We start from the raw sequence: 21,623 nt of genomic DNA on the forward strand, positions 1-21,623 counted from the left end.
CAAGAAAGCACGCTTCACTTTAAATCACCTGCTTCTCAGCTGGTTTTCATCGACACCAGGCTGTTTTGTGGTGTTGGCCGGTGATGGTCCGACCAGCAGGGGGCAGCAGTGTGGAGTGTGTGGAAAAACAAGAGTGCAGACACGCCATCATATTTTCTACAACCTTTAATGAGCTTTTTCAGTTTGCTTTGTGATGCTTACATGTTAGCCTGCAGCTGATCAGAATACAATACGGATTATATTTTCTTCTTCTTCTCTTTTAGTCATTTCAGATGCAATCGGAATGCTCATACATTAAAAAAACATATAAAATGTAAAATAAACATACATCTTGTGAACATTTATTTGCTTGTGGCTGGTGTGACACTAAGTTACAGAATCCTTCAGGCTCACAGAACAAACAGGAGTGTTGGATGACTGGCGCCTCCAACGTCTTCAGGATGACGGCCTGAACGCCAGCTGAGCGCCTCCCGCTCAGCCAATGAGAGCGCGTGCTCACACACACGCGCACACACAGAAAGAGGCCACTGTGTGACTATCTGCCGATAACAACAGCTGTACAAAACACCACAGCATAAGTCGTGTTCAATACCAGACGAGATAAGGCCGGCGAGCACGAGACGCTTCGAGCCTTTCGTCATCCTGCAAACCGCGTCGCAAAACTCCTCCTTCTTCTTCTTCTCCTCTCTCGGGGTTAAGCTGCTTATCAAGTCTTAAAATCCTGTTTTTAACAACAGGAACAGCAAAGAGAGAAGCTTCACTTTTTTCTGTACGGCGGAGCTTGAGGAACTTCCGGTCACCTGCCTGGAGAGGTAAGCGAGGAAGCAGAGCAGACCGACTTTGACGACTGAGATGAAGTAAGACTCAAGCTCATTTCTTTACGTATCACGCAGATACAATTCCCAGCTGATTGGAGCAAAAAAAAAAAAAAAAACCCCTGGGACAAACTCAAGTAGACTCTGCTGACTCTGAGATGAAAATCTTTCACAGTGCGGCGTTTCCAGTTTTTGACGATGACAGCACTCGGATGAGACGCCCAGCTACCCCAACACAAAGGCCTTTGTACCAGCTGGTGACAACAACAACAACAAACAAACGCACAATGTGGTCTTATGTGGTTTGGCACCGCAGAACAAGAAGAGGAATGTTTAGGAGCGATCAGACTCCTGCACCTGAGGAGACGTCATGTGTTTTCATTCAGCTTCCCTCGAACAGAAAAGACAGCAAATGCTGCGAATCAATAGCACCTCGCGGGTCACAGGACACGGCGGTTCTGTCAGCTCCTCGGGACAAACATCCATCCATCCATCTCTCTCTCTCTCTAAAGCGACACTGAAACCACCCCCACCCCTTCTCACCACATAAAACAGCCTTTCAAACCTACATATCATAGCACTCAACATCACAAGTTAAAGGAAGAGTTCGACATATTTGCCAAAACGTGAAGCTCTTCCCTTAAACACTTTTACTAAAAGCTGACACATTTCCAACTCCAAAGTACTTAATCACCTTCCTGCTGACTAAAACCATCTGACTCATCTCCGCGTTCACTTCCTGGTGCCGCCCATAAACCAATCCCCGCTTTCATCTTCCCAATTGGCTGCAGTCAAACATTTCCACTGAAACCACAACAGCATCGTATTGACTTAAATAACACCTTAAATCATCCTGAATCACCTGTCTGCCACCATAATCTCAACACCTCTTCATAAGACACGTGAGCACATTATTTACATAAAAACATAAAGAATAAATCCAGCACATAAATAGTAATAGGCCAATAAGAATAACATTAAGAATACACAACAAAAAAAAAAGTGAGCAGAGAGTGAGCAGCAAACCCTGAGATGCAAACAACAGGAATAAATCACTTCAGGCACCCTGACCCAATGAGAACCGGAGTAGCTTTGACTGACAGCACACCGAGGGGCTTTGGCGAGGGGCTCGAAGACACCAGCGAAACCTCTCGCACATCTCCCGTTCTGCTTGTCAGTGTGCTTGGAAAGTAAGTGCTAAAGTCGTGTGTCTCTTCTGCTGGCTGACAAAGAGGAACTGGCAGCTCGCTGAGGACATCCTTTGAGTAAGTGCGGGTGTGGCGTATGACCGACCGGCGCGAGTCACAGGTTTTGTGAGTCGCTGCAGTTTTAGGTTTCCCCTCACTACAGAAGGACACCCAAAAAGGCAGTTCTGTCAAAGCAGTTTCTTCTACAAAATGTTAGAATAACCTGAATACAAATGCTGCCACTAAATGTGGAAGCCTCTCAGTTCTTTGGAAATGGGGAGGGGGGGGGGGGGTACTGAGGTTAGAGTTAACTAAAATGAGTTTCATCTAAAACCCTGAGCTAAATTTAAACACTTGTGCTATCGCAGGCACGGTGAAAATGACAGCGGGGGAAACGCAAACGCAGAAGCAATCTAACATGTCTGCGTGTGATGTGAAGTGTGACAGAGGGAGCTGCGACCCAAACAGCAGCAGGTTTTATGAAAACGCCGAGATGAACAAAACGCAAAGTTAAATGGCTGGTTTCCCACGATGCTGCTGTCCGGCCGCCTCTCACTCTCTTCGCCATGCAAATAAGGACATTATCACACTTCCTTGTTGCAGAAGTGCTTATTTGCATGTCGTGCAGTTCTGCCTAAGCACAAGTGCAGCGAAGCAGTCGGCAGCTGCCAACTTCTTCAAGGTTTCTGGACAAAACTAAGATGCACCAGAGCCGAATTGGGTGGATTTCCCTTAAAATGCTCCACAGCAGCCTTCACTGACAGAGTGTGCTGGGCTTATGAGAGCACCACAGATTTTAACATTTTAGCACATCGAATACTTTTAGTTAAACACGCCGCATTAATGGAGACATACTGTACAATTTTCACACGTTTTAACAGTGATGGATCAGTACGAGATCTCAAAATTTAGCTGGTTATCTTTGGTCTGAATTAGTGGAATATAAACACAGCTGAAGTACTTTTGAATGGCGGGTGGCAGACACTGGTTTTCTGACGCTTAAAAGGATTTAAAAGCTCAGAGGAAGGAGACGGTGCCTTACACTTTGAATCCTCCACTTCTTTTCTTTTTCTTTTGAATTTTCCTTCTTCAAAAGTCTCCGTCCGCAGCAGCTGGCGTTTCCTCGTCGAAGCGAAACCTTTTTGCATGAGAGTGCGGCGACTCCAGGAAGTTCTCCTTGTCTTCGGGGTCTTCGTGCGGGGCCGTCCACTTGGCGCCGCAGCTCCGCTCGCGGACGGCGCGGGTGCTGACGGGGTCAGGGCTCAGACAGAGCTGCTGCTGCCACAGCCAGGGGTGGCTCATACACTCTGCAGCGCTGGGCCGGTCCCTGTGGTCAAAGCACAGTGGAAACACTTACAGTCCAACAGTAGCAGAAGCTGGAACTTCAGCAGTTAAGCAGTCAGCGGCGACGTTTCTGAGTCTAAACCTCATCAGAATTAACGCTCTGAGTAAAACTCTTTATCTTTGGTCAACGTACAGCATTCAGAAAATTGGATGAAGGAAATGTCAGTTAATAAGTGCTTTACTGACTCTTGACAGTGCAGTGTGTGTGTGTGTGTGTATGGGTGGTTTAAAATAAAAGGCTACTTGACGGCTGGTTTTCCTCGTGGAAAAATCATCTCGTCCATTCAGAGGTCATTCACACTGAAAGGTCTGGCTGTGTTTCTGTTCCGGGACAGCGCGAGGCGAGCTCACACTCCGTCGTTACTCACTCCGGCGCTTTGACCAGCAGCTTGCGGATGAAGTCCACGGCCAGCTCAGACACCCTGGAGAAGGCGTCCCTGCTGTAGTCCACGTTGACCTGGGACACGTTCAGAAACGTCTCCTGCTTGTCGTCCCCGGCGAACGGCGACTCGCCCGTCACCAGCATGTAGGCGATAACACCCACACTCCTGAGGAACGCACACATGCATGAAGGACACAGTCAGAGTGTGTACAGTTAGCACCTGTGGGCTGTGGGAAGTCCTGTTTTCATTATTCTGGCCTCCACACAAGTGAGAACAAAGGTGAACACCAAAATAACTAGCCAAACTGGAAAAAATTCTTTAGCCTTTTTCAATCGCCGCCACAAAAATGTAAACAACTGCTGAACACAACAACAACAAAATGAAGTCGTCGCAGGTTTTGTGCGAGAATGGACTCACCAAAGGTCAGTGGCCGTTGTGATTGGCTCATAGTTCAGGATCTCTGGAGCTGAATGAAGACACAGAAGAAAAACTCGGTTGTCATTCATACACTTGCACGTCGTGTTGTTTCATCTCACCGCAAACGACTTTGAGTTTAGTGTTTCTGTTTGTTACTGCCAAGTTTTTTCATTAGTGTGCAAAATGAGCACACTGAAGTGACAGAGGAGCTGGTTTCTCGAGGTGTGTGTGAAAGCAGGGTCGTATTTCAAAGCATGCTAATGGTAACATGCCATGGATTTCTCAATAACCAGAAACTGCTGATAACTGGTGAGAGTTCTCCTCCGAGGCATTTTGTTAGCGTTACGTGAGACCGGGAGGAGCTCTTCAAACTGTTCCTAACTTCACTGTGGCTATGCTGCTGTCTGATGTCTAATTAAAACGTGCCTTATGAACATCACCTTACCCACATACTCAGGTGTGCCAAGAATCTCTCTGAGCTCTCCGACCGCACCCAGTCTGCGTGCCAGGCCAAAGTCTACGATCTTTATGTCTCCCGGAGGAGACAGACCGGTCAGGAGGATATTCTGCGGCTGAGAGAGGAACAAAGAGGAAACGTGAGGTGAACGTCATGCAGGAAGCAGAAGCACTGGAAAAATAAGACGCACTTTAAGCTTGTGCTCAAAGCTTTTTCTTTTTATAAAATCACAACTTGGCTTCAAGTTCTCTTTGAACACTTACTGATCCGAGGTGTTTTTCTTTCTCTTATTATTTGCTTAAGAGCCAAAACATATCAACCACATCACAGTGTATAAAAACTACCACTATTGCATTACTGCGTCATCATTCCAGACAAGAGAGCACACAGTAAAGTTCTGTATCTGTTCGTCTCGTTTCGTCTGTACACCCTTTCTGATGCCAACTGCCTGTTGGAACAACCAGTCCTGTTAATGTGACTGTGAACAGATGACAAAACCTTAAATTTCACAGCCTGCTGTTAATGTTGCAGGAGTGCTGTAAATGTCACTCCCTTTACACACTTTGCTGTTCAGGTTCCCCACACACACCCTGCATGAAGGGTTCTGTTACCACCTACAGTCTGAGTTCTGGGCTTAAACTGTGTCATGAAAATAGGAAAGTGGGCTGATCTAAATAAGGGAATACACAGCCGAGCACTTAAAGGGGCCTTTGTGGTGAAGCGAGTGAACATGTAAAAATAGATTTCCTCTGCTCCAGCTGTACTCATGCATGTGATTTTCTTTGTGTGTGTGTGTGTGTGTGTGTGTGTGTGGAGACCTTCAGGTCTAAGTGCACCACGTTGCTTTGGTGGAGCTGGTGGACTCCCTCCAGCGTCTGCCTGATCAGGCGAATGATCTGGGCCTCTGGCAGCAGCTCCTCGGACACACAGTGGTCAAATATCTCTCCGCCCGCCGCACTGGACAAAGATCAAACACACACACACGGTAAATACGCACACACTCACAGACTGCTTATGAATGTCCAGGGACTGTAAAACACCAGGCGATTTGGGAGCATTTAATGCAGTTTGTGTGTGTTTTCTAGTTAGAGGAACAGAAATATGACATATTCACAGATTGCTGGGAGGCCTGGTGGTTTTAGTGGCCAGAGGGTCACTGGTTTGATCCTGCGTGCTTTGGCAAAGTGTAATTGAGCAAGAATGCAACCGCAGACCAACTTCCTTCTTACTTACTGCAAAGCACTGTAGGTAAGAACGTCAGCCAAAGCTGAAACAAAGCCCTAAAAATGAGCTCAGAGTACAAACTTAATCTGATTTTATTACATTTCAGGTTATTCAAGGTTGTGATTTGACATTTCTCTAGGTCCTGCTGGAGCTGTCCAGACTGTCTTAGATCAACAAATTGTTGTTCAGGTTGTCTTTGCTCTCAGGAAGGGATTTAAGTGTCTCCTACAGCATGCAGTGAAGGTGTGGTTAGACAATGCTAGTAATTCACTTTAAGACAAACACTTTGCATTCCTATTTCCAATCTCACAACTCGCTTCCGTTTTGATGGTGCAAAGAGACAAAATAAATGACACGCCAGACAAGGAAGGACAGTTCACATGAAGTTTAACATGACGGGCGAAGACATCAGGAAGTGATCTTTCCCAAGGAGTTGTTCATTCTCAGCTCAAGCGGCACAATGGTTAAGCTAACATGGCACTTTCAGTTTGGAAACAAATCCTGATAAACCTGTTGGGAAGAATGGGGATTACATGAAGAGCAGCGAGTGCTGCGGCTCCTTAGGATTGGACAAACAGGACTTTGCCCTTTAACGGTATTTACAGGATCATACTGCTGGTTGAGCATGTTTTTGCTTGTTTGTGGCAGAAAAATTCAGCCAGTGAGGGTGGTGTTAGACAGATTATATAATGCTATTACGTACTAAATTAAAAAGGTAAAAGAATATGTTCCCGCTCCTGTCCTGAACTTACTACTCCAGCACGAGGACGATGTCGTGATCTGTCTCGTAAGCAGCGTGCAGGTTGACCACTCGGGCGTTGTTACGGGCCATCTCCAGGACGGCCATCTCATGCGTGACTTCTGCCCGGCAGTCACGACCTCGTCTTCTCTTCCGCAGGAACTTAGCAGCAAACACTTTACATGTGGCCTTCTCCACACAGCGCTTGACCACAGCAAACTTCCCCCTAGAAAGCAGAGGGCAGACATACGGTTAAGAGAGTTAAAAAGAGTTAAAAAATCTGGGGTTCCCGAGCAAAATTATTCCAGATTTTGTTGAATTGTTCCATTGACAGGATTTAACATCGAGTGAGCTACAGGACTTTGTAATGTATTACACATATGGTTGTATGTTATGCTACACTTAAAGTCATATTATATTATATAAGTCATATTAAAGGCATCTCACTGTACTTGTGTAGTAACAATAAAAGACTTCTACTTCTTCTTCTAAAGTGTATGGAAGTGAGGAGAGGCTTTATACTGTTATCTGGGAACACAAAGTGTATCAACATGTTTATACAGTACTCTCACAAAGAATGACATTAATTTCCCAGCCTTGATGACATATGGCTATTTGTAAATGATTGCAGCATTGGGACTGGCATGAGATAACTGACATCTGTGTGTGATCTAATGCCAGCACCTTCCTAAACAGCTTGGTGTTGGTGCTGCAGCCATGTCTTGATGGTTGAGGTAATGGGAAGATGCTATCTGATACAAGATTAAAGTGCCTAAATTTATCATGTGAGTAGTGTCTGAGAGGCAACAATCCAACAATTATCAAACGCATGCAGTGCTAATATGGTAACATGACACATGAAACTGAGTCTGTGGTTTTTCCAAACAGTTTACGTCTTCAGCTACACAAGCAACATCACAAGTTATTAACTCTCAGACTGTCATGAGAACCAGACCAACATTGCCCTCACTGAAAAGAACCTCTCGGCATTCAGCTGATATTTTATGCAATTCAAAGAAACATTTCTCCACAAGGCCTTATAGTGACTGCAACAAGAGAAAAATCCAAAAATAACCGCATTACAAGAGCCGAAGAACCAGAGGGACCTCTGTTAAAGAATGGAACAATGGTGCTGAACTATCCATCTCCTTTACGGCACCACCCATCACTTTTACAAGTCATATTTTCCTGCGGTTTTAGCATCTGATACGCAATATGTTTGTAAATGCACAAGCTGACAGCACAGCATGATACTGAAGAAGTGTGAAGTCTGCCACGTTAAAAGTTCATCCTTCCTGAAGTGTCTGGCTCTCACTTCTACACTAATAAGTAAATGTTGCCATCGCGCTAACAAAGCAGTTTAAGTCGTCGGTTTAGCTTAAGGTGATGTGCGATGGGCATTAATCACAATTCTTGACTTTTAATGATTCAGTTATTAAAGGAGTACTCCAACAATTTAGTATAGATGTTTTCAGGGTTGTTTTCTCCTCCCACAGAGGACATGTTTTTACAGTCTGAGTAACACTCAAGACAAATAAACTAATCTTCACGTATGAAACGGGTGTAGTGCCTCTTGGATAAACAGCAGCGCTCAACGTGTGGACGTCAACAGAGTGAAATAATATTTTGAAAGAGGTGACGAGTGTTCAACCACCTCGTACCATCGGCTTATGCAGCAGTCATGGCTAAAACTTAACGTGAAAAACAAACAGAAACTTTAGCATTTATTTTGAGCTACACCACAAACTGGCTGTGAAGAGCTGCCTACAACTGTTGAAGAGAGACATGAAGTAAAAAATAAAAAGCAGGCTGTAAAACCAAAACTGTGAGCTAAAACAGGAGATGCAGCGTTAGGTGTTATTTCTGTCTTCTTAGCACTGAGCCTTATCACACAACACAATCATGTCACTCATTGTTAAGACAGAACAAACTGATTGTTTAACCAATTCAATAAAAAAATAATGACAGATTGACTGATAGTAAATATAGCTGGTATTTGCAGCCCGACAAAGAAATAGGGAAACAGAAAGAAAATGTCCACGTCTGAAGGTCACTGTTTGTCATCTTAATGCTGGGAATTAATTTTAATTCCTTAAAAGGTCAGACGTCAAACTAGAACAGTCCTTATCATGTTCTTGACAATATTGCACCTAAGAAGTTCCTGTTTTGACTAAACACACACACAAATAACTGAACAGAAGTGGCCTGAGCCATTTCTTCTTTCTAAAGTCTGGTTTCCACATGCGCTTGTTTGCTCCTTCCTGTTTTGACATCAGAATTACACAGCACACGCATGACACAACACTTCAAACACACCTCAGGGTTCTTAGGATATGATCATCTACCATCAGCTGTTGCCATGGCGCGCACACACAGTGCCAAACACATGACAAAGGTCTACTGTGGCCCAGTCGAGTCAGGCCGCCTGGCACGGCGAGGCTCGCGTGTTTACAGTTAACAGTCCAGAGTCCACATGCATTTAACATTAGTGTATTGTTTTACTTGACCTGCACCATCCACGAAAGCAAACACAGACAAAACTGACATGACAAAATATCATTATAACTGGTTAGATAAAGGTATCTGTAGTCTTTGCCAAAAAAGGAGATCCGTCAGGCTTCCTTTAAATGTTCTGTCCTGATATGTGACAGTGACAGTTTGTCCTCCCCTCACGTCTAATTTTCTCTAAATTCTCTATATTATCAAGGTTAGAATACCATGTAATACCATGGAGTCATGTGATAACAAATGGAAATGAATGTCTCACTCCCAGGTTCTTGTTGCTGTTGCATTGATAAGGTTCTCCTCGTCAGTCAATAATGTTCAGGCTTTACACAACACAACGTTGTGGTCTATACTGTGGTTATGAGCCATCAAAGCAGACATCCTTGAAATGCAGCACTGCCATGACTTTGCCTGTTAGTCCTGTTAATACCGGCCAGACTATTGACAATCCAGGTTGATTTCAAGTACAAACTGTACATTACACAGCCATGTGAAAGTGCATAACTGAACTCTTAAACTTCCAGCACACAGCGCTGTGCCCGGAGGAGACTAACTCGACCTCCCAAAGGGAGCCAGAAAGTCCCGGGACAGCAGTCCTCTCTGTTCGACTCACCTTCCAAGCTCTCCGGTGATTTCGTAAACATTTTCCATCGGCTCCGTGCTGATTGGGGTCTGAATTTCGGTGAGCAGCCCCGCAGAGAGCCCGCTGCGGCTGTCCAGTCGCCTCCGAGACATCTTCCTCTCCCTTAGGTATCAGTCCTGCTGCCGGCTCCCCGTCTGGATACCGCGCCGAACGTCAAGAAAATGAGAGATGAACCACAAAACTAACCTAAGCGGCTAGCTAACGTTTACACTACCGACCTCGCTTACGTTACATGTTAATGTTGGCTAAAGTGGTTCCCATGCTACTTTTAAGCTGGGCTAGTTTACGGAGTCCGGTTAGCTCAACGGTCGCTAACCGAGTTAGCTCGACAGTCAATGTCGCGAGTCCAAAAGTGAGTTAAACCGAATTTCCTCGACTCGACTGAAGAGGCGCAGTTAGTCTATAAAATCAATACCTACGAGTGATTACACAGGGAGAGGTATCCAGACTACCGCCGCCGGACACCGTTAAAGACCTTATTGAGTTTATCTAAAGAGTTTTCGGTCATTTTTACATCCCTTTTCTGTTTGACACTTTCTCGACACGTCACAGCCTGGCGCATGCGCATTACTGTTGTATTTGAAAAACGCGACTTTGGTTTTATTTGAAACGTGAATACAGTTTTTACAGGTGTGTAACCTGTAGCCATTTCCAAGAAACAGGGAATGACGACAGCTGAACCTACTGCATTCTATTTCCGCCAAGAAAAGAACAATAGATGCAAAGTTCGCGGGAGACAAATAAAAAAATGCTCACGGCAGAACAAAAATAGGTCAAACTACTGTCTAAAACTCGACTTATTTCACTTGTTTTTTGTATCACAAATTTGACCTAAACCTTCCTTTGACTTGGTTTCTCATCATTCCCAAAAATAAAGTCCTAATTATGAGTTACTAAAACATAATTGTAAGTGATAATTTGGAGATGGTAAGTACAACTTATGAGATGCTGCTTAAGATGAGAAAATAAGAAGCCTAATTTGTGAGACAGGAGAGTTCATAGTTCCTGTGCTTACTATGAGAGAGAAGAGACTGGAGTTTGATCACGCGTTATAAACACAATACATTTTGTTACTCACTCATTCAATTGGTACAAAAGTCTTGCAGAACATAAACAATAGTCAAGTATCATTGATCCAAATTTGCCATTTCTTCTCTTTTATTACAATCATTGGGGTGAAATGGAGACACACATACAGGAGCTTTGCATAGAGTGGAATTCTGAAAACCGGAGCCGAGTCCTGTCAGAAATGTACTAGGAAACATGAGAGGTGCAACTGCCTTCATTCGAATGTGAAGCAAGTGATCAATCCTACGAATCTTCTGCAGAAGAAAAAGCCTCGCTATGGAAAACGTCAAAGTGACCGAGTGAACGTATATCCTAACGTGAAGCGTTGTTGTCCGTGTCACGAATCTGCCCTTCGAGCGAACATGACGTGATGCTCTGTAAGGATCTGACAGAAGCCAGAAGTGGGATGTGTTTGTTAGACTGAAATAGAGAGAGAGAGAGCAGGCCTAATGGTTGACTTTGCAAGCCCCAAACCTTTGGTACATTCGGTGCAAAATATATATTTATACACACAACAGGACAGACATACGTATACATTTATATACAAAGAGACAAACAGGACCGCACACATGGTACATGTACATGTGCTCTCACGTTTCACAAAATCAAAACAGCCCTATTGATTCACCACTGTTTCTCGAGCAATGAACCATAACCATCATCCTATTACTAAGATAGGCAGACACGCACATGTGAAACATCTTTGAAACATGCTGCCGAGATACCCGCCACCACACTGTCAGAGAACACAAGCTACTGCGTTAACTAAAGCACCCATTTCCCACACCCCGTTCCCGCGAGCTGAACCCTCATGGTATGACAGCGCCAGGTGAGCACAAGGCCGCATGCCTCAAGCGAGTGCCACAACCAAAGTGACACAACTTAACCAGCTCCCTCACCCCTTTTTCTGAATGGATAGTAATATCCTCATGCAAAAAAAGCTAGTAAGGACAGTGTGTTGCACTATTTCAGCATGCAATATCGAGCTATAACACAACGCCACCTAGGGGTTTCTGCCCCAGCACAGCTCACAGAGCTGACCGGGACGGTCCCGCATGCAGTATTGGACTGGGAGGGAGGGGGGCTGGGATACGAAAGTCTGCCTCCACATCTTCCATCACATGTGGGGCTCTCTAGCAATATTCCAGCCCCTGTGGTCTAGCTCCAACAGGACTCTGTACAGTAGGTGTAATCTTGCATGCACCCCATAGAAAACGAGTAAGTGTGTGTGTTTGTGTGTGCGTTTTCTTTTGTGTGCATGTAAGAAAGTGTGTGAGAGACTGAGTGAAAAGGGTCCTCAGGGTTTGGGTCGTGCACTTAAGGGTTAGAGAACTGTTTTCATCACATGCTTTCTAGACAAAACTATTGTCTGGCATGGACTGTGTATGCCACAAGCTCTAAAATACGATATCCATACAGCCTTAAAGGCCAGTGTTCGTTCCTGACAGCATCATCGTCATCACACCTCGCCAGGTCAGGTCACTCAGACAGGAGAAAAGTCACTGCTTCTTTGATTTGAAGGTGCGATAGTAAGGAGAGCAAACCTTAACGCCCCCCTCCCCGGTTTGATATCTGTTTTGGGAATTTAAACCGCAGCTTGTTTGATTTGTGGGACACGTGGATTTAGTCAATTTTTTACAAGGAAATAAAACAGTTTTCCTTATGAAATTTCTCTGTATGGTCAGAAAAACCCACGAGGCACTAAAAAGATCCCACCACAGCACCCTGACCAGGCACCTGGCCGACGTCGAGTGAAGTGCATCCTCATTCCTCAAGCAACCATGTCGCGTTTGACCCCCCTCCCCACTCTCACTGCCACCATCCATCTTCACGTTTCCTCTTCAGCCTGCCTGAAAAATTCCTCAGGGCCCAAATGGAGTCACTTGAGGTTCATACATTCAGTCACTTATTTGGTACATTCATCACTTTCATGGGGTGGGAGGCGCTTACATCAGCCAGAAGGACGTTGTGTGTCATACTTATGGGTGGACGTCATCTGTTAAATATGTGGAATAGTTTGAAAGACAGGAACCCTGTGCTTCTGTTTGACTGAAATGTGTCAGTAAATGTATCTGCAGACTGAGTGAGTGTTAGACTGGAAGGAGGTGCTCCAACAGCATCAAGGCTAATGCTGATATCGTATGTGTCTGTGATACTGGCTGTCCTTTCAGAGTACATGCAAGGGCTGCAGGTGTGTCTTTACCTTTCATGCTCTGATGTACTGAAGGCTACAGTCCTGACCAGCACCTGCCCTCATTATCACAACGAGTCTATGACAGCATCCATGAACGTCACAGGTGATTTGTGACGCACTGTCCAGCCCGTTCAGGAATCAAAACAGTGAAAATGTGTATTTTCAGTCTTAAAACAATCTGTTTGAGTATGCATTTGTGCACACGAGGGAATCCCGCGCTCTCACACAGGGAAGGAGGACCAGCCAACATCCATTTCTAATCCAAGTCTAAAATGTCACAGCTTTGCTTGCTAATAAAAATAATAATAAAAGAAAAATCTTGGGGGAAACACTGGTTTGCACCATCGATACAAACAAAATGTCGCATGTTTTTGTGTGTGTTTTGTGCAAAGGTGATTGGTGTGTGTGTGTATTGTAGTTCATAATGTCGCAGCTCCAGTGCAGAAAGGACACAGTTTAGAGGTCCAGAGAGGGAAAAGGGAGCTTAGTGGTGCTGAGCAGCTGTCTCTGTGGTGCAGTTCGGAGGAAGAGGAGAAAGAGGAGGAAGAGGAGGAGGAGGTGCTAGAAATCCAGTACACAAGGCCATTAACTGAAGAGATAAAGCACAAGTGTGGCTCAATGAACAAAGGTTACTGTGAAAACAAGAAATTGCACTGTGCAGCTTTTCAAACCATTCTCCGATTCTCCGCCTTTCTACCAGAAGGTGTTCACTTCACCAGCTTCCATTAGCTATGAGAGAGAAAGGCGGAGAATCAGAAGGAAGCCTGCGTGCTGAGTGACAAAACATTTGTCCGCGATGGGGTTAGTTGCCTTTTGAGGATATTAGTTTTGTATTCCATGTCTCTCCCAGGTGAAAAAAGACTTCTGGACGCGTCTCTTTCCCCAGAGATGAACCTGGATGTGATCTGAAGTGAGGTTACTCCAGACCGAACGTGCTCGTCTCCTCCACGGCGGTGACCAGCTTCTCGTAGAGCATGGAGAAGGAGGGGTAAGGTGGGAGGTCCAGACGATTAAAGCAAGTGTGAGCCCTGCGGAGACACACACAGCGAAAGAGTATCGTGTGATTATCAAGGTGCTACATGGATTAGCAATAGCTTTAAAATGAATTAGCTTGTGCAGATGATGAATTCTGCAGATTATCCTCAGACAGAAACCTGCATGCGTAACTGAAGAAATTTGGAGGTGGACTAAAGCTCACACTTAAATCTGCAGTGTGGGACTTTTACATTTAAAAGTTACATTCGTGTCCTGCCAGATAAATCTCAGTATTTTTCAGTATGTTTAATCCCTTAGAGCCATAAAGACTGAGTGTTATCATCATTAAAGCTCAACTTGGTTTAATACTCAGTATTTCATTTTGCAAGGGAAGGCTGATATAAAATATAAATGCGGGATGAGGAAAAGTGATGACAAAAGTCCAAACCTCCATTCAACAAAAAGACGAAATACACAACACTCCACCTTTTGTCCCTGTTAATAACTTCTGCTCAGACCCTAAAGGGGACTCAAGACATCCTACCTGGGTAAGGAGGTGATTTTCCCCCACTTCTCCACACAGAATCTGCGCGGTCCGTTACTGCCACGAAGTGAAGCAAAACCCTCATAGGGAATACTGGAGGTGCCTGTCACAAACTAGAGAGACAAAAGCCACTAAGGTTACACAAAATATGAAAACGTTGTTATTAAAGACTTAAAATTGGTGTCTTTTTAGTTGTACAAATTCAATATGAGTGATATCACTTTAATTGAGAACTCTGCAACTTTACCTGAAACAGAAAATATGTGTGCAAATTTGATAATCTTATAATGAAAGACGTGTAAAAAGTAACATCTCCCCGCAGGGTGGAGCACGACTCCGCGGCGCCTGCAGTGCAGCCGGCCGCCACACGGGGGCAGCCCGCGTGCTTGTGGTCACCCACGTGCCGTACCTGCAGCAGCCTCAGCCTCTGCTCGTTGTTGAACCTCTCCACAGCTGCCCAGAACCAGCGAATCACTATGTGGTTGTCATGGTAACCTGAGGGGAGACAGATGATGATGCTGATGATGCTGATGCGTGAGTCAGATGAATAAGAAAGCGAGACCTCTGCTCCTCACGGCTCTCCTCCACCTTTTTTTTTTTTTTATTTGAATGGGCTCTTCTGTTTAATGTTTAATGGCCGGAGACGTTTTGTCCACCTCAGTCGATTCCTCTATTAAAAGAGCCTCACACTGAGTCATGGCTGAATGTCAGTTTGAGTTCTGTTGTCTCCCTGCAGCTGGCAGCTTTTCAGCTGTCCTGGCCAGACCCTGGAAAAGCCTTTTAACAACGCGATCTCTTAGAAATGCTTTGGACACTTGCAGCTTGCATCACAGATATTATGGGTAATAATAAGTTTTCAATTCAGTTTATTTATATAGCACCAATTCACAACAAAAGTTATCTCATGACACTTTCCAATTAGAGCAGGTCCACACCAAACTCTTTAATTAAGTTATAATACAGAGAACCCAACATTCCCCCTTGAGCAAGCACTTGGAGACAGTGGAGGGGAAAAACTGCCTTTCAGAAGGCAGAAACCTCGGAGCAGACCCCGGCCCCAGTGAATACTAATAACTGGTTAATATAGTTGTTAAATATTTAATGAAATTATTTCTCAAACTTAAGAATCACTTTTGTATGGTATGTAGTTAAATTACAGCAGCAATACATTTTTCCATTTTAAATTACTTGACAGACTTGGATGAATCGCTTGTCACTGAAGAAAAAGAAATCCAGGTCTCTACTTTTAATCGTTTGTGAAATTGAAAATATTTCTCAAGTGCAGCGGCTGCAGTGTAGTCCTACATTGTTTAACCAGAAACACGAGTCTCGCTCAGGGAGAAGGAAGACGACTCTGGAAAGGCGAATTAAAGTTTGGACATTCCTGTCATGAATTTATTTCCAAAGTCAGGCTGAATATTTAGACGAGGACGTCGAGCTCTCTGCGCTCTCTGCGACGTGTGGTTATAAACACTTGTCTTTTAAGTTTTTCTTCCGTCTCCCCAGGTGGGGTTGTGTTTGCTGTGAGCTGAGGGTCGGCGGTTTCTTGTGGATGAATGCGTCTCGGCTCTGCAGCTTTACATACCTCCCCTGTACTCTGTGTTGTTTCTCCAGTCCGCCAGGTCGATCTCTGCGGTGCCCGCGATCACCAGCTCGAGCTCCCTGGCGTCGAACACGGACACCAGCCGCACATCCACCACCTGACAAACGCACACATGAACACACACATGCTGTTCATTTCTCACGCTTTTCCCACATACGTCAGACTGTTTGAGGGATTTCAGGGAGTAGATGATTATCGTGGAGACCCAGATGGCTTTAGGATGAACATCATCGTGGGAAAAATTTCTTGTTGTTTGCGGTTTCGTGGCAAACGCTGGATTTGGTTTGTTTAGCAAACTGGGACCCGTAAACAAAACTGCAAAGACCTGATAATCCGTCATCCTGCCAGCGAAGAGACCTAAGCAGGGGCTGAGTTGGTTCAAGTGAGGTAAAACACAGAATACGAGCTCGGGTCCAGATCACGATCCACTCTTGGATCAATTTGTTATGCTGAGTTTCCACAGAACGCAGGACTGCAGGCCATCAGTTGACAGCATCAAGGCCATCCTCTTGTAGTTATTAATGAGTTCTCATGCATACAAATGTTTTGGAGGAATACACACACATGTTTATCTGTCAGTGTTCAGAGGCTGAACAGACATGCAGGTGGGCCAACTAACCATAAGAGATCAGATGAACCACAGAGTGTCTGGTGAGGAGTTAATAAGACTTGAGGCTGTTCGCTGAATTGAAATGCTGCTTTGACATTTGCTCTGCTGGATGGCGAGTGTGGTGTTGGATGGAAATGCTAAAAAATGTTTCATTAACTAACACATAATTATCCAATAAAAACTGGCATTAATAAATTTGTTTACAAGCTGCCATGAAGCAAAGACATTGAAAGAAAAGACATCTGAAAATGACGTCTTTCATTTTGATTCTTCTTGGACGTCGATAACGAACGTTAAAAGATGTTGCCAAAGCTTCCATTGTGGCTCCTCTGTGGTCTTTTGAAGGTTTAAAAGATGTTAAATTGACGTCTTGTGGACGAGCCTTTGCTCAACTTATTATTTTATATTTATTTATAAATATATGTGAAGATTAAAAACAAATGAAATATTAAACCATCAATAAATAGTTGGAACTAAAAAGGTATTTCCACTTTTATGTTGTTTGTGGAAAGACCTTTTTAATTTAAACAATTTATGAAGGGATTAACAATTTGCAAAAAAAACCCCAAATTCCAGTTAAAATACAAAATAAATGAATTAATCTGCCTTCATAGATGATCAAATGTGCTTTAACAGTGGAACAGTGTTTCTGTGACAGAAGCTCCTGGGCTCTCGAGTCAAAAACAAACGAAGAAAAAAGGCCTGGCGTTAAGCGCCGTACCTCGTAGAAACCTCGGACCAGGCTCTCCGTCTGCTGGGCCACGCCCCTCTCGATACGCCACTTGACCATTCGCTCGATGTACTCCTTCTTGTTCTTCTCTGACACGGGGATGCCGGCCCCGCCTGGCTTCAGCTCTCTCTCCGTAATCTGCACAATCACACGCACACACGGGAAACTTGAGTCTTCAGCGCAGATTTATTTTGACAAATTCAACAAACCCCCTCGATAAAACACACACACCTGTCCGAAGACCTCCTCGTTGACGGTGAAGGTGAGGTCCAGCATGTCCTCGATGTCGTTGTCCTTCATCCACTGCAGGCTCTGGTGGAACTCCTCGTCCAGGAACTCCAGGTCGCTCAGGTCACACGGGCTGCGGGCAGAGGGGTCAACAAGGTATCGATGTGTCGCCCTGGTCGTAAACCATGGCTGACTGTGGGCTGGCAGGTTAAAGGTTAATTGTCTGCTGTCTAACAGCGTAAGTCCGCCCTCCCCAAAGGTTAAGTATAACACACGGCGTGATGCATGACAGTATGTTTTCTCTTATGAAACATCAGGATACAATGCATTGATGTGAGATGCTTCTGGAGACACGCAGATAATAAATAAAGCAGAAGGGAAAACACAAAAGATTTTCTTATACAAAATGAATCTTATATAAAAAGACAACCTTTAACATTCCCAACATCCGCCTAAATGTATCTTTAACCTTCTGAAATTTACATGGTTTGGTTTTAACTGCATTTATTTCCAGGCTCTCATTGTTTTGTCACTACGTTTCTGAGCATATCGTTCTTTTCTCAATAAATTCTGCTACTCTGCATTTTTTAATGGAAAGGCTTGAAGGCCGCAGCTTGAATTCATCTGGAGTTTTGGCCTGCTTTCCCACGAGTTTTCAACACGGCACATCAGCGTATGGAGACTGGAGGAGAGTGTCAGTGTTACAGGAACACAAGAACCACGACGAGTCTTCGTTGTGTGATGATAATGTAAAACCAATAAAAGCCGGTTCTCTTACTTTGTTTGGTACTGATGGCATGAATATATTGTGCTATACTCCTGCCACTGTTCCCATCATGCACCGGTGGATGTAGATGGGAAGTATGGTGAAGCTGAGGAGATGTTACCATTTTTTAGGTTTTGATGAATCTGCACTATGGAAAGTATGGATTTACATAAGAGAGAATCAAACATTCAAGATGTTTTCTGTAAGATCACAAGAAATATTTGATCTACTTTGAAAAACTAAAGTTGAGTTTTTTTTAAATTAGAATGTAAAATGCATTTCTATTTGTCTGATAAATATTTCTCTGCAGAATAATACTGGAGCCAGGAAAGGCTCCATGTTGCTGAAGAGGTTGAGAACCTGTATTATGACAGGAACATCTGTCCACGGTGCAGACTTTTGGCAGGGTTTTAGCTTGTCTGGACAAAGTGGACAAAGCTATTAATAATAAGGACGCTGATAATGCTGATGGGAAACCCAGCCAGCTGCCTGGGGGGGTCTGACTGCAGTATTGGTGGCCTGCAGCCAGTCACAGGGAGGCAGGAACTCACATGCGAAGAAGCCCCTTGTAGAAGGGTCGGGTAAAGAAGGCATCCAGCAGGTACTGATGGACGAGCGCCAGGCCCAGGATTCGCCCGCTGAAACGAAACCTGGACACAACACAGAAAATACAGGATTCGGCGACAGAACTGGATCCTTCACTTTGTTTCTTCAGATCAAGTGCTTTGATTTCCAGATGGAGGGGGTTTACGCTGACGCAGATTTTAAATCTTCTTTCTATGGATGCGTAAACATTGTGGATGTTTGTTGGCTTGTGTGTTCATGTTGACGTGTTTTGTGTAGCTTTCCATGGGCTGAAGTGACATTTGAGGTTCGCTTTTAAGCTGAAGATGCACCAGATGGCAATAAATTATACCCCCCCTCCTGTGAGGACGATGCATGGAGTCAGAGCAGTGCTCACGCTGCTAGAGAACTTCTCTAAAATCAAAACGATTGTCTCTGTAGGAACATAAGTATTGACTTTTAATTCCTCCATTTGATAAGTTCATCCAGTCTGCGTAAGAAACAAACCCCTGTAGAATTGAGTCTACGCTGCTACAGTCTTAATGCGGCATATTGTGACTTTCACATCAGGGTCGCCGAGGCAAAACTGACTTCTGTTTTTGGGCTCAGCACAGAGCAGACAAGATGAATACTTTACAGTTGGCACAGCAGCGGACAGACAGATTCACACTGCAGATACAGGACACAGATTCAACATTTCCACATTTTTGGAATTGGGGTTGTACCTGCACGTGTGGAAACCTCACCATTCATGGTGGTTGTCCACAAAGGCAGACATGGGGCTGATCTGGACGGTGTAGGTGTCGTTGGCTGAATATTCAAACAGGCCGTAGTACGGGTTGAACAGTTCTCTGGACACCAGGAAGAAAAACTCTCTGGAGGGTCCGCTGTAGTCCAGCCTGCAACATCACACATTAGAAATATGCAAACATGTCAGGAGGACGAGTGAGTCTTCATTTACTGTCATAAATGACAAACGCAAGCAGCACATCCTCACATTTAAGAAGCGAAACACACACACTTCACACTTGACTAAAGCGCGATGAGGCTTTAGTCAAGTGTGACGAGCTGGGAACGAAACTCGTCTCTCTCACCCGTCCTCGCCCACGAAGCTGACGTAAAGTTTGCTCCTCTGCAGGTCTTTACGCGAGTAACACATGATCTGGTTAAAGGCGTCCTCCAGGAGGTGGTCCCTGCGTATGATGAGCCTGCGAGCGCACGTACACACACACACATTTTGATATGAAGTGAGGAACACCAACATTTTCCTTATCATCAATAGATCTCATAATAATCTAAAGTAAACCAATAATCCCTCAGTTCATCTCTTGATACTTTGCCACTTCCTGCACACTGGCTCCTACTGAGGATATGAATCTTCACAGGTCATGAACACACAGCTTCATTAGCTGTAGCAAATGTTTTTCTAAAGGGAGAAGATTCGCATTTGTTAGGGACTATTTTCAGCGGCGGATTAATCCACATTTGATGATCTAATGAGTATCGCTAGCAGCAGGACAAAGTGTGTGTGCGCGTGTGTGCTCATGCTAATGAAGCAACATGTCACCCAGTGTGACAGTGTGACTCATGTTGTGTTTTTAATCTTCTTGGACAACCAATGAGCTCTGAGGCACAGTGGAAGAAGAATATCAGGCTTTGACACACTTTATTTCCTTACAAATATTACAGCAAGATTCCAAATAACTCTGAATAAATAATAAATAACTATTAAATTATAAATAAATAACATTAAATATTATTTGAATAAAGTGCCATCACATCAAAGGTTTTTTCCTTTCAGAGAAACTGACCTCCCGTTTGTCTTTGAACATGATGACATGCTGTAGCAGAGGAGGATGTTACACACTGAAGTATTACTGAAGTATTACTGACTGCTTGCTCCTGAAAAGACATCACTTCTGAAGGTGTTATCACTATTTTTATATTGTTATGTCACGACTTTGTCCAGCTGTCGTTCTGTCAGCTGTCTGTTCTCATTTCTTTCCCTCCTCGTCATCTACCAACACTCCCGTCATTTCACATCCAGCCAAAGCTTATTCATGCGGCACCTCTCAAAGGCACCAGTCACAAAGGACCTCACGGTCAAAGAAATAAAACAAAGACATACCAAAGGGACGCACAACACATAAGTTAACAGATGAGTCAAAACATGTCAAGTTACAAGCTTAGGGACTGCCGAACGGAAAGCACAAATCGTAGGATGTGAGCGAGGTCGTAATCTCTGGGAAGAGGACCTGAGAGGCAAAAGCTCAACTTCTACAAGTGAGCGCCAACATTTTAAAATGACTGTAACGCCTGCTTTCCCGCCTGCTGTCGACCCCAGTAAACGTGAGCTTTTATCTTACTGCATCACGCTTTTGGTTTCAAGCTCACTGTTGTTCCGAGCCTGTTACACGTTACATGAATCACACAGCCCATACATGAATCTCTTCCGCTTGTCTGGCTTGAACTTACTTGACTTTTCCGGGTCCCTGTCCGTAACCCTTGGTCTCCAGTTTTCGATAGAAGTTCCTCAGTTTAGCCTCAAAATCTCGCTTATAGGGAGCGGGAGCTCGGGCGTTGGCTCGCTGGGTGCCTGAGATATAAATGAAAGAGACAGCGAGAGG

At 44.4% G+C, this 21,623-nt stretch overlaps 2 protein-coding genes across 2 annotated transcripts in view; both read right to left on the bottom strand.

The window, feature by feature from the left end:
- Positions 1-147: 147 nt before the first annotated feature.
- Positions 148-10,275, bottom strand: stk17b (serine/threonine kinase 17b (apoptosis-inducing)). The gene is made up of 7 exons (XM_046403063.1): positions 9,685-10,275; positions 6,580-6,792; positions 5,422-5,560; positions 4,592-4,718; positions 4,147-4,195; positions 3,715-3,894; positions 148-3,329 (listed from the first exon to the last, which is right to left on the bottom strand). The coding sequence occupies exons 1-7, from the start codon at positions 9,804-9,806 to the stop codon at positions 3,092-3,094; spliced, it is 1,068 nt and encodes a 355-aa protein (XP_046259019.1). The 5' UTR covers positions 9,807-10,275; the 3' UTR covers positions 148-3,091.
- Positions 10,276-10,854: 579 nt separating this feature from the next.
- The window catches only part of hecw2a (HECT, C2 and WW domain containing E3 ubiquitin protein ligase 2a), a 31,743-nt gene continuing 20,974 nt past the window's right edge, over positions 10,855-21,623 (bottom strand). Inside the window, exons 21-30 of the mRNA XM_046403062.1 lie at positions 21,472-21,592; positions 20,091-20,204; positions 19,743-19,895; positions 18,984-19,082; positions 17,670-17,799; positions 17,430-17,576; positions 16,081-16,195; positions 14,905-14,990; positions 14,496-14,608; positions 10,855-14,004 (exon numbers count right to left, since the gene is read on the bottom strand). Of these exons, the coding sequence (XP_046259018.1) occupies positions 13,893-14,004; positions 14,496-14,608; positions 14,905-14,990; positions 16,081-16,195; positions 17,430-17,576; positions 17,670-17,799; positions 18,984-19,082; positions 19,743-19,895; positions 20,091-20,204; positions 21,472-21,592 (1,190 nt within the window). The 3' untranslated portion in view covers positions 10,855-13,892. The remainder of the gene's footprint in view (positions 14,005-14,495; positions 14,609-14,904; positions 14,991-16,080; positions 16,196-17,429; positions 17,577-17,669; positions 17,800-18,983; positions 19,083-19,742; positions 19,896-20,090; positions 20,205-21,471; positions 21,593-21,623) is intronic.

Source organism: Scatophagus argus, chromosome 11 (genome assembly GCF_020382885.2).
Source record: "Scatophagus argus isolate fScaArg1 chromosome 11, fScaArg1.pri, whole genome shotgun sequence".
In the NCBI taxonomy this organism is placed as follows: Eukaryota; Metazoa; Chordata; class Actinopteri; family Scatophagidae; genus Scatophagus; species Scatophagus argus.

What these genes read in the sequence shown, in the direction of transcription:
- stk17b (XM_046403063.1), bottom strand. Translation starts at nt 9,806, where the DNA reads ATGTCTCGGAGGCGACTGGACAGCCGCAGCGGGCTCTCTGCGGGGCTG. An exon ending in ATCGTCCTCGTGCTGGAGTA is followed by an intron (nt 5,561 to 6,579) that starts GTAAGTTCAGGA and finishes ATCTTTGTCCAG; the next exon opens with TGCGGCGGGCGGAGAGATAT. An exon ending in CTGCTGGTCAAAGCGCCGGA is followed by an intron (nt 3,330 to 3,714) that starts GTGAGTAACGAC and finishes CTTTGACCACAG; the next exon opens with GGACCGGCCCAGCGCTGCAG.